This window comes from Rissa tridactyla, chromosome 7 (assembly GCF_028500815.1).
Source record: "Rissa tridactyla isolate bRisTri1 chromosome 7, bRisTri1.patW.cur.20221130, whole genome shotgun sequence".
Lineage (NCBI taxonomy): Eukaryota > Metazoa > Chordata > Aves > Charadriiformes > Laridae > Rissa > Rissa tridactyla.
In genome coordinates this window covers 6,594,027-6,607,330 of record NC_071472.1, presented here as the reverse complement: position 1 = coordinate 6,607,330, position 13,304 = coordinate 6,594,027, and the positions used below count along the sequence as shown (strand labels likewise).

General features: G+C 41.9%; 1 protein-coding gene across 5 annotated transcripts in view; it reads right to left on the bottom strand.

Moving 5' to 3' along the window:
- Nucleotides 1-13,304, bottom strand: part of LOC128912844 (von Willebrand factor D and EGF domain-containing protein-like) — a 186,160-nt gene that overhangs the window by 19,802 nt on the left and 153,054 nt on the right. For all 5 annotated transcript variants that reach the window (XM_054209491.1, XM_054209493.1, XM_054209490.1 and 2 more), the window contains one exon: nt 12,127-12,222. In XM_054209491.1, the coding sequence (XP_054065466.1) occupies nt 12,127-12,222 (96 nt within the window). The remainder of the gene's footprint in view (nt 1-12,126; nt 12,223-13,304) is intronic.

Genomic DNA, 13,304 nt, shown 5'->3' with positions numbered 1-13,304 from the left:
TCCAATTCAAAGCGACCTAAGGGAAGTACTTAAGTGGGAAATGTAGGATTGGGGCCAAACCTGTTCTGAACTGGAGGGGCACTTCTGCCTGCTCGCCCTCCAGGGCAGGTGCTTTCTCTCCTTGCTGGGGAATTCACCACCACCTTTATGTAAACAAATGCAGTGTTATCTCTCCCCTTCTCCTGTCTGACCTCCCCACCTTGTTCTCCCTTTCTTTAACTTTCTTAAGTACGATTCCATCTCAATACCCATCAGGCAGGCTTCAACAGTTGTCGATGATAACTAGTTTGGATCCTTTCTAGTCCCACTCCTTGGCCTCTGTGGAGGAGCTCCAATTTCAAAATAGCAAACAAAAATGTTACAGCCTCTCACAGGAAAACTAAATAAATTATCAGACACTAAGAGAGCAAATCGAATTATTGTAATCCTCCCAGGCACTGGCATGACTTTGAAAAGACTCGCAGTTTTTTTTTTCCCCTCCGCTTAAAAAAGGCCTGGCATCTTGACCCAAAGGCAACATTGGTTTGATAGGTTTTCCACCTGCCTTGGGGACAAGCCCTAATAATAGGGCTGTAAACACATTCCTGTCTTCCCTTTGTTGGAGGTTGTTGTGTACATAACTGGGGGTAGCGGGAGTCCTGTACTGTCAACACATCCTGGGTGGAAGCTTGCTGGTAGCCAGTAAGTATCACTAAAGCCTTAATCCCATTCCCCTTGCTGTCAGTGTTGACATTTACATGCTCTTCAGTAAGAACCAAAGCACAGAATTTCATATGCGCTAGAGTGACTCAATTCTATACCGCGCCACAATTCTATAAGGCCACTGTTTAAAACTAGAAAGGACTCCCATGATCTTCTGTTTTCCAAAACTGTTAAGTTAGATAAGCTAAGCCTATGTTGAAGGTGATAATGCAGGTTAAAGAAAAAGCATGATTACATGCTGTATTTCAGGTGAGGGGTGATTTTGATAAGGTAACAAGCAGGTGCAGGTGTAAAGACAAAATATAGGTGTTGCACAGAACATCATACAAAATGTACACAATTCTTCTGTGCGCTGAAAGGCACTCACAAGTTGTTAAGTTTTCTGTTTTATGCAGCAGCTCTTTCTCTTCGATGGCTTTAATGCATTTTGGCCTTACAATCACTTAAGATTTCCTGTGACCCTTTTCATAGCTCATCGCCTCTAGGCTGACTTGACCCAGTGAAGTGCTTCTTGCAGCACTTTTTATCAACCTCCATGGAGCTCCATAATTCAATTGTTCAGCCCCAACCTCTTTAAGGTAGTTAGACCTCCTGTTTTGTCAGCCAAAGGGATCAATTTTCCTGCAAATTAAATATTTCCAGAGATTACTAAAATTCTAAAAAAAACCCCAATGAACACCTTAGATGTTTTCTGTAAAGTCAAATAGGTCCTGCTGGTGTAACTAACATCAGTGATGGACATCTACAATTCCAGTGTCTTCCTTTGCCTGCCCTTCTTGCCATTGATTTACAGTAGCAGTTCCTCTAAAATATACACAATATTAAACAAATTATCCCTGCTATGCAAAGTCAAAAGGGACTGGGGGCAAAGTTAAGCACCGGGCATGGTTTGCTGGACTGCAATTGAGAGTAATCTCTTTTTCTAACAAACGGTCGTGATATTTGCCAGCAGTAGTTGCTGATTAGTTTACAGTGATTAAAAGAAGCTAGACATTTCCTTCAGACTCCCACTGCTTCTGTGGATTAGCAGACAAAAACTTTTCGAGTTGAACCTAAGCCACCTTTTGATGCAAGTACCCCATTACACCTTTTCTCGCTAGAAGGAAATAATAATAAGTAGTGAAAGCTTGTAATTTTGTTGAAATAGGCCAGTCTTCATCACCACCCTCATAAAGTCAAAACAGAGGGAATATTAAATCAGGCTCCTAAAATCTTGGCAGAAAGGGGTCCTCTGCACTGTTTCAGGAACGCGCCTTGCCGCAGCTGAAGGTCTATGTCCTTTCCTGACAGTGAGACTGCACAGACTATGTCTTTCTGAAACAAAAAGTACCTGCCATCACATATCCTGAGCCACGCTGCTGCTGAGGAGACAGTGCGTCACGCTGCAGTGCTGATTAGAAGATGTAGTTTTCAAGACAACTTTTCCTTTTTTCTTTTTTTTTTTTTTTTTTAATCCCCTGTAGAAGCTGAGAAAATTGACCTGCTTCTGGATGCATTCTGCCTTTGGATGCAAGAGAGAAAATAGCCTCAAGCAGTACCATCTGTGTGGGCCAGCTAAGGTAATGCAGCAGGCTATAGCTTTACTGACAAAGAACACAGAAATGCGGCCAAAAGAACACCTACTGGTAGATATATACTTCAACGGATCCTTTAAGTCACCGTCCCCGTGCTGTCGTTTATATGTGATTCACAGGCATGGCTTTTATTTCTGGCCGGGGTTGTTTTGGACTGACTTCTCTGTGGGTCTAGTGCATATTTCGACTTGCTCTCTCTATTGCTCTTCTGAGGAGCAGGAAGCTTGATCACTTGCAGGTTTGGCTTTTGTATGTGTACACGTTGTTTTAATGTTCGTTTTCTCCTTTCTGCTTAGTGGTTATCTTGATTTGGTGTGACATTCTCAAACACGAAGAGCTGTAGCTGGGGAGATATGACACAGTAAGGACACAGAGCATGGGACAGATTTAAAAATAACACCGACTGGTCTTGTCAGGAAAATAAAGATGACGGAACCCAAGCTGAGAATAAAAATGAAACCAATAGATGTGAAAGCAGTGGGTTTTGTGTTGAAACTGGCACTTCTAGTCCTTTTCCAATGTTTATAGGCAATATACATCATCTATTGATAAAACACAAAATCCGGGGAGAAGCTCTGTGCCAGGAACGGGACAATCATGAGGTTGCAGCCTTAAAATGTAAGGATGCTGCTGATCTTTTTCATAGGACGCGAAATGGAGGGTCGGGTCAGCAGTTTCACAAAATAGCGCAGCTCGATTGATCGACTGGAAAGAAGGTTCCCCATCGCTCTGGATGCGTTATGCATCCCAGCAGCACTGCTCGAATGAAACATTATCCTCACCGCAGTAAGGAAACAATCGGTTCGATGCTTCTAGGCTCCAAATAAAGATTTGATCTTGCTGAATGGTCTTTAATCCTTTCAAAAAAAATGAGTCGCAAAATGGGTGTGTTCTGGCCAAAAAGGGTGTTTCTGACAAAGGGCACCGTTGTTTGGATTCTACTGCCCTGACACTAGCAGAAACTAGTCACGGTAAAAAATGTCATTCTCCCCTGTAGAGGGTATAACTGATGCTCAACAGATCATTAGCGAGATGGATGTACCAATATATCTGCTGCTGTGAAGGTCCCAAATGCACATAGCTCTGAAAGACATCTTAGATTCGGGACACTAGCAATTTCTAGTCCCCTTTTTTGTCTACTTCCAAGGGCAGTAAGGAACAGTTTTGCCCGTGCTGAGTTTTAGGCACGTATATTGTTCCAGAGCTTGATTTTCTCTGAAATTCCTCATCTATGTTGATTTGGATTTGTAAATAAAGAAATAACTTTCTCTCCGAGGTCTATCAATGTAACCTCACACGTGCGATCCACTGAATGTCAGTAAGTATAGGCACAGATTTAATTTCAAGAAGAAGGAATATTTGTCATGTAATAAAATTGTTTGCAATTTTTGTGCAAGGTTCTTCTAAAATTTGGATCCTTACCCATATCAAGCTACCAATCATTTTGAGGTTTGCTCATCCCTATTTCTCGCTTCATGTGTCACTGACAGAGATGCAAAGCACTTCTTCGATAAATTACCTTTCTGAATAGTAAAAATAATGTGGTAGAAACCTCTGAGGGATGCAGTGCGGGAGAACAAATTACTACAAGACACAGAGGGAGCTGTAAATGTAATTGTGATGGGTGTGGTGACAGTTTGCATTTATAATATATTCACTTTACCACATGGCTCTAGCAATGTGAGTTAGTTTGCATGACCTAGCACGCATTTCAGAAGAAAAAATGGCCTGAAAAATTGTAGACCATATAGATAGCAGTGCAATGCCTGTGCTTCGCCTAATTCTGTCTGGGCTTTGTTCTGATGTGTACTCTGATATTCCCATGGGGCCTTTGAGTGTTATTAAAGCAGGAAATAAATCGAATTTAGGTATTAGTTCAGGAAACAAAAAAAGGGAAAAATTAATTAATACTGGATGGAAAAACTACAGAGATGCTAGACTAAATTCTGAGTGTCGGGTTGTAATGGACTGCATTCCTGTTTGCTCTGTCATGCCATTCTCATCAGATGATACAATTTTATATCAGTTAAAGAACACCTTGATCTGTCCTGATCTGTACTTTCAAAAATTTCCCTGGTAATGGGCAAGACTCTGACGCCTCAGGCAGCTGTGGAAACCAGTGAGAGGTTGTGCCTCCAATACAGAGGGGACTCTCCGCTCTCCTTGGCCTGAAGTATTTCTCCCTCTGGGTCTCCTGATCTTTATTTTGCCTCCTGTCAGGTGAAACTCTTTCTAGAGATACAATGGTACGATGTTTGGATAGCTGCAAAATATTTCAGCATCTTTCAGAATGAAAGCTACTACCAACAAAATCGGCAGGTGCAGGTACACGTTTATGTATTTGGTGAATATTCTGCTAGGAACTGTCAGGTTTTGAGATCATTAGCAAAACCTTTTTCTCATTTACTTGTTGGTTTCAGTCTGATTGCAACACTATTAATTTGAAAGAGACGATAGCTATACTTTATTCTCATCTTTGCAACTGTTAGTACATAAGTAATGTGGGGAATTGTAAAGTATACTCTCAGCACAGCTTATATTCCCATCTTGTTAGGGTCTTGGGTTTGGTAACATTTTCTCTTCATTGAAGAATGCTCTGTGTTTTATTAGGTCAGTGAACCATTGCAGCGTGTGTATAAATTGTTCTGTTGAGCTGCTTTCTTGTCATGCCCGAATAAGAAGTGAAAGAGGATTCTCATATACATTGTTTTCCTCTCTTGATTGTTTTTGCAGCTCGTGTGCTTGCAGTATGACCTGCCATTTAGGCACGTTTTCATCGCACTGAGTGGGCTAAGCCGTCGCCCGGGCTTGATGCAATTTGGTTTATTTTCATCTGTTCAAAGAAAAAGGGGGATTCAGGGTGGACTAACTGAAGAGAACCGCAATGGCATGGGAGACACAGTCTCGAGCCAAGAAGACATCCAGCCACAGGCCACCGTGGTCCGGCTGATAACCCAGCCAAAGAGCGAGGAGGACCTCAGGTGGGAGCCCGGTTAGGGGGTTGGGAAGAGGACTGCTGTCTGCGTTGGCACCCCATTAATCTGTTAGTCGTCCTGTTGTTATCTGTCTTAGAAAGTAAGCTAAGTCTTACTTGGGAATCAACGCTGGAGAGGACTGTCTTTCCCAGGTCTTTTTGTGGATAGGCAACATTAATCTCCAGAATTTTTCATCATCTGGGCTTTTCGAGTGGTAGATCCCATGCTCCTTTTTTAAGAAGAGACATTTTTAAAATATTTTAATTAAAAATAGACCCCCCAAAGTATTGTGTCTTAAATCAACTAGAGGAAAAAAGCACTTATCCTCACACAGAAGCCCACCACAAAGGGAAATGCAGTAATTCAGGAATCCCTGCTATTTTAGTTTAAATATGCATTTACATATGGCAGCGGGTCTGACACATTTCTTTAGCGCCTTTAAGATGCAAGTAAAGAAATACTGTCTCAAAACCTTGATTCTCTACTCTAGTAAAATTCATGCTGTAGTTTGTGAATGTTTTGCTTATGGAATGAATGAAAATTTAATAAGGCTTTTGGGCTTATTTAGGATATATATTCAGTTCTTATCCAGATATATTCTTGTTCTCTTCCTGCAAAATAAATTTAGAGACAACTGCATGTGCTCAAAGCCCCTATTAAAATAAATGCACTAACTACATATATGTAAACAAAATGTAGCTTTTAAGAAAGGCCAGCTAGTGGTTTTGTCACAAATTCTTACTAAGGGCGAGCAGAGAGGAGCGCTGCTCTGCGAGGAGACCACAAACTTGTCCCTTGAGTCACTGCCTCCCTTTTGGGTCTCTCCCTTTCTCCGGGAATTCAGAGCTCTGCCCGTTGCCCCCAGGCAAGATACATGGATTGTGTTGTGTTCAGCTGAATGGGAAAGACAGTAGTAGCCCTGATTTTTTCTTTGTCTTCTGTTGTATTTCCTGGCCAAGGAAGGAAGATGACATCTGATATGAACCTATTCTGTTACACGGGCTGGAAAATCAAGTAAGAACTGAGACCAGTGTTTCCTTTTCCTGTGTCTCCAGACTGTGCACCAACTAGTCAACAAGCCAACCTGCCCGTCGTTCTACTTCTGGCGCAAAACTAATGCTTTTAGCAGTAAGTTACAAGTTTCTCTGCTATGAGCAGCTGTTTCCTTATGTCCAAACACCCACTGCCCGAGGATATTTGCCATCCAGAAATCTTAGACACATAGCTGCTGCCTTTAAGCACATCCTTAACGTATGAGAAACAAGTCTAATGCAAATGATTACTCCATCCATTTGGATGAGATAGGTGGATTGTCCCCCGCTCAGCTGTGTGGGAGGGTATGTCGGACCTCTGGTTTGCAAACTGGCTGATTTTAGATGGCCTGAGTCAATCTGCCTACTCAAGGAAGATAGTCCAGAGGATATATCACCCCTTGTCAAGATGAGAATTCGGTGGAGGTCTAATTTGTTGAGCAATAAGACTTCCTGCTTACGCAGCTGGCAAGGCAGTAATCTACAGAAACATTACATGGGAAGGCTGGAATATGGGAAATCAGTGACTTTCACAATATGACATTGCTTAGCAAAAAGCTGCCTTTGAAACCCAGTGTTCACATTTCCAATTAGTTTGCCTCTAGCTCTCATGCAAGTAAAGTCCTCACGGTATTGGGAAGGCAAAAGAGAGGGAGGAGGGAAGAGGAGCAAGCGGAGCTGGAAGAATGAGCCTGAGTTATACTGTGCACTGTGTATTGGCTATAAATCCTGCCTGCAGGAATTACTGAAATGGAGAAATAGTTATCTACTAACTTTGAGATCCAATCTGCAAAGTCCCAATGTCAGCGCGATGATTTATGCGATACAAAGTCGGCAGGATTCGGCCTGACGTGATAAAGTAGATGCAGGCAGAAATGGGGTCTCTCTGTTTTATAGCGTCAGCCAAGTCCCGCTCACTGGGCGCCAGAGGAGCGGGCGAGAAGGAAGGGTGCCATCAGAGAGGCCGGGTCAGGCTGCAGGTGTGCTTGGTGCTCCGGAGGAGGGAGGAGGAGGATGTTCGGCACCGTTCTCCCATGACCTTTGCTGGCTGCTGAGCTCCAGAGGGAGCTGTGGCTTGCCTTTTTGCGCAGAGATGAACTCGCTAGGAGCAGCCAGCAGCGGAGAAGGGATAAACGCGGCGTCCCGTGAATCTCTCTTTTTCTCCCCTTCTCTTCACTCCAACCCTTCATAAGTAAAGGAAACTTGGCTTTTATGAGCTTTTCTTCTTCGAGAGTTGTTTCTAAGGCAGCCCTGCGAAAATGTGGGTAGCAAATAAATGAAATCTAATCCATTTTCTTTGTTTATAATTTTTGTAAGGATGTGGTAGAAATCAGTGCGAATGCTGCTTTAAAACCTCATGAACAGGAGTGATATCCCAGGATTGTTACAGCTGTGCGTTTTTTCAAAAGGGAATTTAAAACCACGCGCGTGAATGGCTTTCCTTTAGTCTTAACGCCGAGTAAGTGTGTCTGATGCAAAGTCGATCCAGAAACGTATTTTATTTTGAGGCACTGCCAGCATTTGCCTCTTTCTGCTCAACCAGACTGATTATAGTGAAAACAACGCGTAGCAAGTGGGAATACAAGGTTGTAGAATTGCTGAGGCATAACCATGCATCTCCCTGTCAGCTCCGACGCCCCCTCGTCCTGGGTGCGGGTGCCTGGTTTGCATAATCACCAGGCAGTTATTTATCAGTAAACACACCAGGCAAAGCCTTGTATTTCAGCTGTCAGCCAATCAGACCTGGTTGATTTACATGTTTTTTGGGTCTTTTCTGAGATGTTGTTTATTCACATACAAAACAAACATGAACTTTCAGGCTGAACGCCTTCCTCCCTACACTAAAGAAGCAAAGGAGAATAATCCCGAATGGCAAAGGCACGGTGGTGCCACGCCGTCCTGCACGGTTTTGGCTGACAGGCAGAGATTATTAGAAATGCCAAACTGTACAGGGATGGAAGCGAAAATCCTAAGGCTGGTTGCTATGTATTTAAAAGAAACCAACAGCATATGTGGGTTCAGTTTAGAAATAACCTGTCTTTGATTGGCTGCCATGGCTTTTACCTTTAATTATCTCCTTCAGTTGAGAATCTGAAGTTGCCAAAAGCAAACAGAAGCTTTTGTTTCTCTGTCCATGCAGGTGAGATATTAAGAAGGCACTTAAAAGCAGTGGAAACAATGCCAAAATATCCAAGGGGTAAGTGACCAAAAAACTGATTGGACTTATTTTTATCTTTGCCTCTAAATGCTTACCTACCTAAAAAAACCCTTTATAAATCTGGTATCATGACAAATATGCAATTTGCTTAGATTATGTGAACCCTTTATTCTGTTATTTCCATTACGGATATTAAAGTGCCTTTTTATGATATTTTTTAAGATGAAAGAAGTATTTATGAGCATTAATTACTGGAGAAACAGATACTTACAGCTGCTGTTATTCTCATTTTGTTGAGTCATCACAAGGACAAATGTCTGTCCCACTTGACCAGCTGCTACCTCTGAGTTGCAAGACGCTTGGGTTCACACATTAGGAACAGCCCTAACGTGCGAATTATCTCCAGGATGGACATCCAAGTGCTTCTGGCTTCCCTGACTTCATGTAGCTCCATCAAAGGGGTCATCCAGTACTGGAATCAGGGCTGTACATGGGAGGGAATTTTCCCCTTGCTCTAACTCTGTATTGGAGCATATTAAAGCTGAAATCTAAGGGTTTACTGATGCAATTTGTATCATTATTAAGCTGGTTTCAGAGATAAGTGTGCAAAACCCATGTACTGCTGTGTATAAACAATGACAGAATTGAAAAGACTGCCAATTTCAAGCATTCGCTGCAGGTGCGAAGAGGTAATATTTTTGTTCAGATCGCTGTTTCTGAAAGGACAATTTCTCACTTTTTATGGTGCATGGGAAATTTCCCAAACCCACAAATATTTTCCCAAACTAAAAATCAAGAACGTTAGGCTGCTCTGCATGTAATAAATGGGTGGGAAACTTCTTCAGACTTGTCTTTTTCAGTCTTAAGTTTACTCACTCTATCTTGTTAGGTTTTATTAGGCAGGTAATAAATCCACCCAAAATTTCTAAGATTAGGGGCTCAGTGTAAGTACATAGTAAAGCTGATTTGCTGACAGAGGTTTTTGAAAGTGTTCTGGAAGTGTAAAAGGACTTAAGGACATGGAAAACTCAGATTCAGAGAGTGAAGAGCAATTAAAATAATGATAAAACCCCTCACAAGGAATTGTTTTTCTCAGAATTGTCACATTCCTCCCTTTGGCTCAGCCAGCTGCACATTTCTCAGCGTGGGGTGACCTGGCAGGAACAGGTTAGACACCACTGAGCTCTGATTTGGGCCACAGGTTCACCTCTGGCAGTTCCTCTGACGATGTGGCATGTTGTCCTGGTGACGTAAAAATGGGAGCTGTTGCAGTATTAAGTTATTATTGTACCGAATTACAGTTTTTCTATTGTCATGTCTGTATTTCTTTTCCTTACTCTTTGTGTAAAGATAGAACGACTCTGCACAAGTTGTAGTATCCTGTGCGACTCAGGGCACAGCTGGGTTACACGGGGTCCTTAAAGGCGAACAGAAAAGATGCTCAAATCCAGCGAAAACCCACTCTGTAAAGTAGGAATCCACTGTTTGTTTTTTTTTTCCTGATTCCTTCTTGCCATACCAGGAAGGCTGGCAGAAGCACTGCACGGATCATGTCCCAGCTGGGTTTCTGAGCCTTCAGACACACGGCACATGGGGCTGGTCTCACCTCTGCAGAGTCAGCGGCCCAAGTGGCCACAGGATTATACAAATTAATTTGATAAATGGATAAAAACATATATATGTACTGCTAGTGACACTGCAAATGAGACAGAATGAGTTACATGACATATTAGCTCCTTCTGGAACATAAGATGGATATCATGGTATTTTTTATACATTCTATTTAAGAAAAAGGGGTTGGGTAGTAGGACTTCTTCACGCGGGGAATTTACTTTCCACATTTCATTTGTCTGTGTGTAAATAAATTAGGAACACGTGTCTATGTATAAACTCCTGGACTTTAAGTGTATGCCGAGTACATCAGCTGATCCACCAATCAGGTCAGTGCTTGATTGAAAATAATATAAAATCACATCAAAACAAGGTATGAAATGCCTTTGACACTTGAGTTCTGAGATGTATTGGACTGGGGGCAGCCTCCAACTGAGGGGAGTGCTACTTTTCTCCATTTTCTTTGGGGGGGAAGGTTTGCGGAGGTCAACTGGGACTCACTGCTGCTGTGTGCCCTGCAGGCCTTTGCTCCAGAGGAGTGGAGAAATCTGCATCCTCTGGCGGAGGAGAGAGAAGCTATTTCATATGACAACAATGATAAGACACACAGCTCTAATAGCAACTGCTTGCTATGAAGAGCTTGTGAATAACCTATTTCTTTCTATGGATCATGATACCTGTCCCATGTGCAGTTGACTGTAAGCAAGAAAAAAGAAACATTACTGAATTATTTTACCTATTAACAGTCAGGGGCCAGTAAGAGTATGCAAATAGTAGCATTTTCCTTCCACTTAATCACGTTTCTCTTCATTCACCACAGACACAGGTCCTTTCTTTAAGTATTCATAAGACTAAGCTAAATAAAACTGAAAACATATTGGTCATTGAAGTAGAATGGAAGTTGCGATTGGACAGAACAAAAATATTTTTGTCACATCAGAAAGCTTTTTTGCAAAAGATTATACCAAGACGGGCAACAAAACCTCATAAACTCTTTGAAAGTGGAAAGAAACATGCTGTGGATTGGCAGCAGTTGGAGCATTTAGGGCAGCGCTTTGCCAGACTGCAATCATGATCACCTCTTTTTTCCTTTGATCTGTCTGGAGATGCGCTAGCGTGTTTAAAGCTGGGGACGGCACTTTTCTAATGTTCTCTAGCCTCAAAAACAAGATGCCAAACATAAGGTTTTTTTCCTCTTTTCTTCCCTCCAGCTTGTTTCTGCCAGAACAGACTATTCAGTTGTGTACTTTGCAGCCAGGCAGAACTGTGCATCGTGATTCTCTCTGCTGAAGGAGGGGAGAGCTGTAATATGGGGATTGAGAGGGCTTTTGTTGCTGGAAGGAATTTTTTTACTAGCTTTTTTTTCTCTGTGTGTGAGAGACATAAAATGCTCTGGAAACACACAGATTCTTCCTGCCAAGAGTGGTTGTTTTCACAGCTCCCCTTTTGCCAATTTCAAACTGGTTAAGAAATAATAAAAAATAAAAAATAAAAAAAAAAGTTTTCACATACATATACTAAACTCCCTGGATGACAGATATTGTTGAGCAACAGAGTCTGTAAAAGTGCCAAAATAACCTATTTCCCCTGAAGAATAGAAGAATCAAATACAAATACCGATGCTAAGGTGAAGAGGGAATTTTCAGTGACAAGAACAAAGGCAAGGCTGAAGCGTTATTAACCAACTGTCTTAATTAAGCTAGAAGTATGATGTTCTAATATTTTTCAGGATCTCAGTCAGCTGCTCTGCCTTTGCTTTTAATTTTTTTCCCCAAAAATCTTTAATGCAATATAATGGATTCCTCTCCAAATACCAGAGTTATTCTTTGTGAATGCATGAAACATTTAGAGAGGATTCTAGCAAAATGTTCTGCTCCCAACATTGACTTGACTTAATGCTATTCTAATTAACAGGTTGGTTTTAGACATAACGTAGTGCCGTACATGCTCCGGTAGAAATATAGGAGATCATGGCATAAATCCAGACTATATATTCTGTTGAACATACACAAAAGGGAGAAGAGTTGTCTATGAGTCAGAGAATATTGGAAAGCAAAGGGAAGTTTGTAACTTACTTTTCTGACACCTTCTTCCAGTGTAGCCCTCGGTACAGGAGCACACGTTGGTCCGAACGCAGTGACCACCATTCTTACAAGGGGGAATGCACACAGCTGGTGAAAGGAAAGCGGAAGTTTTGTGCACCAGAATCACACAGGGGATCGACATTGCCTAAATATAAACTCCTTATTTAGGTGCCTGTGTCGGGGGACCAACCTGCAAAGGCTTTTTTCTTTAGTTGGGGTAGAGAGGGTGTCTCTCCAAAGGATGATTCGGGCAGGTGCCTACCTAGACATCCTGATTCTTTCTTGTTTGTGGAAAGAACGTGGGACACAACTCCGGTCACCTAAGGGTCTCTTTCAGATACCTGCAGTCAAGTGGTTGGAGTATTCCTGAGAATCTCTTAGGTTTTTAACTCTCTAGCTAATGGTCTTCTTCAAGGGCTTCTGCCCTTGAAATATAGATGTGTTTGATATTTGATAACTTGGTTTTGGTGCTGTTTCTTCCCCTTTTCTCAAGGAAGCAGAAGGAAGGGTTTTGCTTTTCTTCAGCATCCATCCACTCTCTCCCTATATCACTACTATAATCCACAGATGTGGATATTTATTTCCAAGTTTCAGTTCTGTCCAAACCATAACAGTTAAGGATAAAAATTCCAAATCACCTAGATGTTGAAAATCACCTTCCACATTGAACCTCAAGAGAAAGATCATCAAATTACAGAGTCTGTATCATTTTCACCCTCTCCTTCACCCCCAACATCACAAAAACAAAGAACTTCCAGCAAACTCCATTTGCAATTAGATTTTTGTGTGTGAATCATTCACTTGCAAAAGTATGCATTGGGATTGCATTCATCTAGGAACTCCCGGGAAACGGGAGAAAGAAAAAAAGAACTTTTACTATTGAAATAGTACAGGTTTGGTGATAAGAGTGTATTTATATACCCAGATGCAGGAGGGGTTACTAGAGGCACGCTCAAAAAAATGAAAAGCAAGTGGTGTAAGCACAGGAGTCTTACAGCTATTTGAGCCCTAAACATGAGTTCATCTCTCCTGTCCATTCCACCTGAGCTAACGGGTAGTTAAAGTATTCGTTAATTTGACTTCTACAGCACAAAGTGAGCAAGAAGCCCAAGATACTGTTAGCTGCAGTTTAGAGCTCTCCTCTGTAGGACAGGGATTCAAAATCAGGT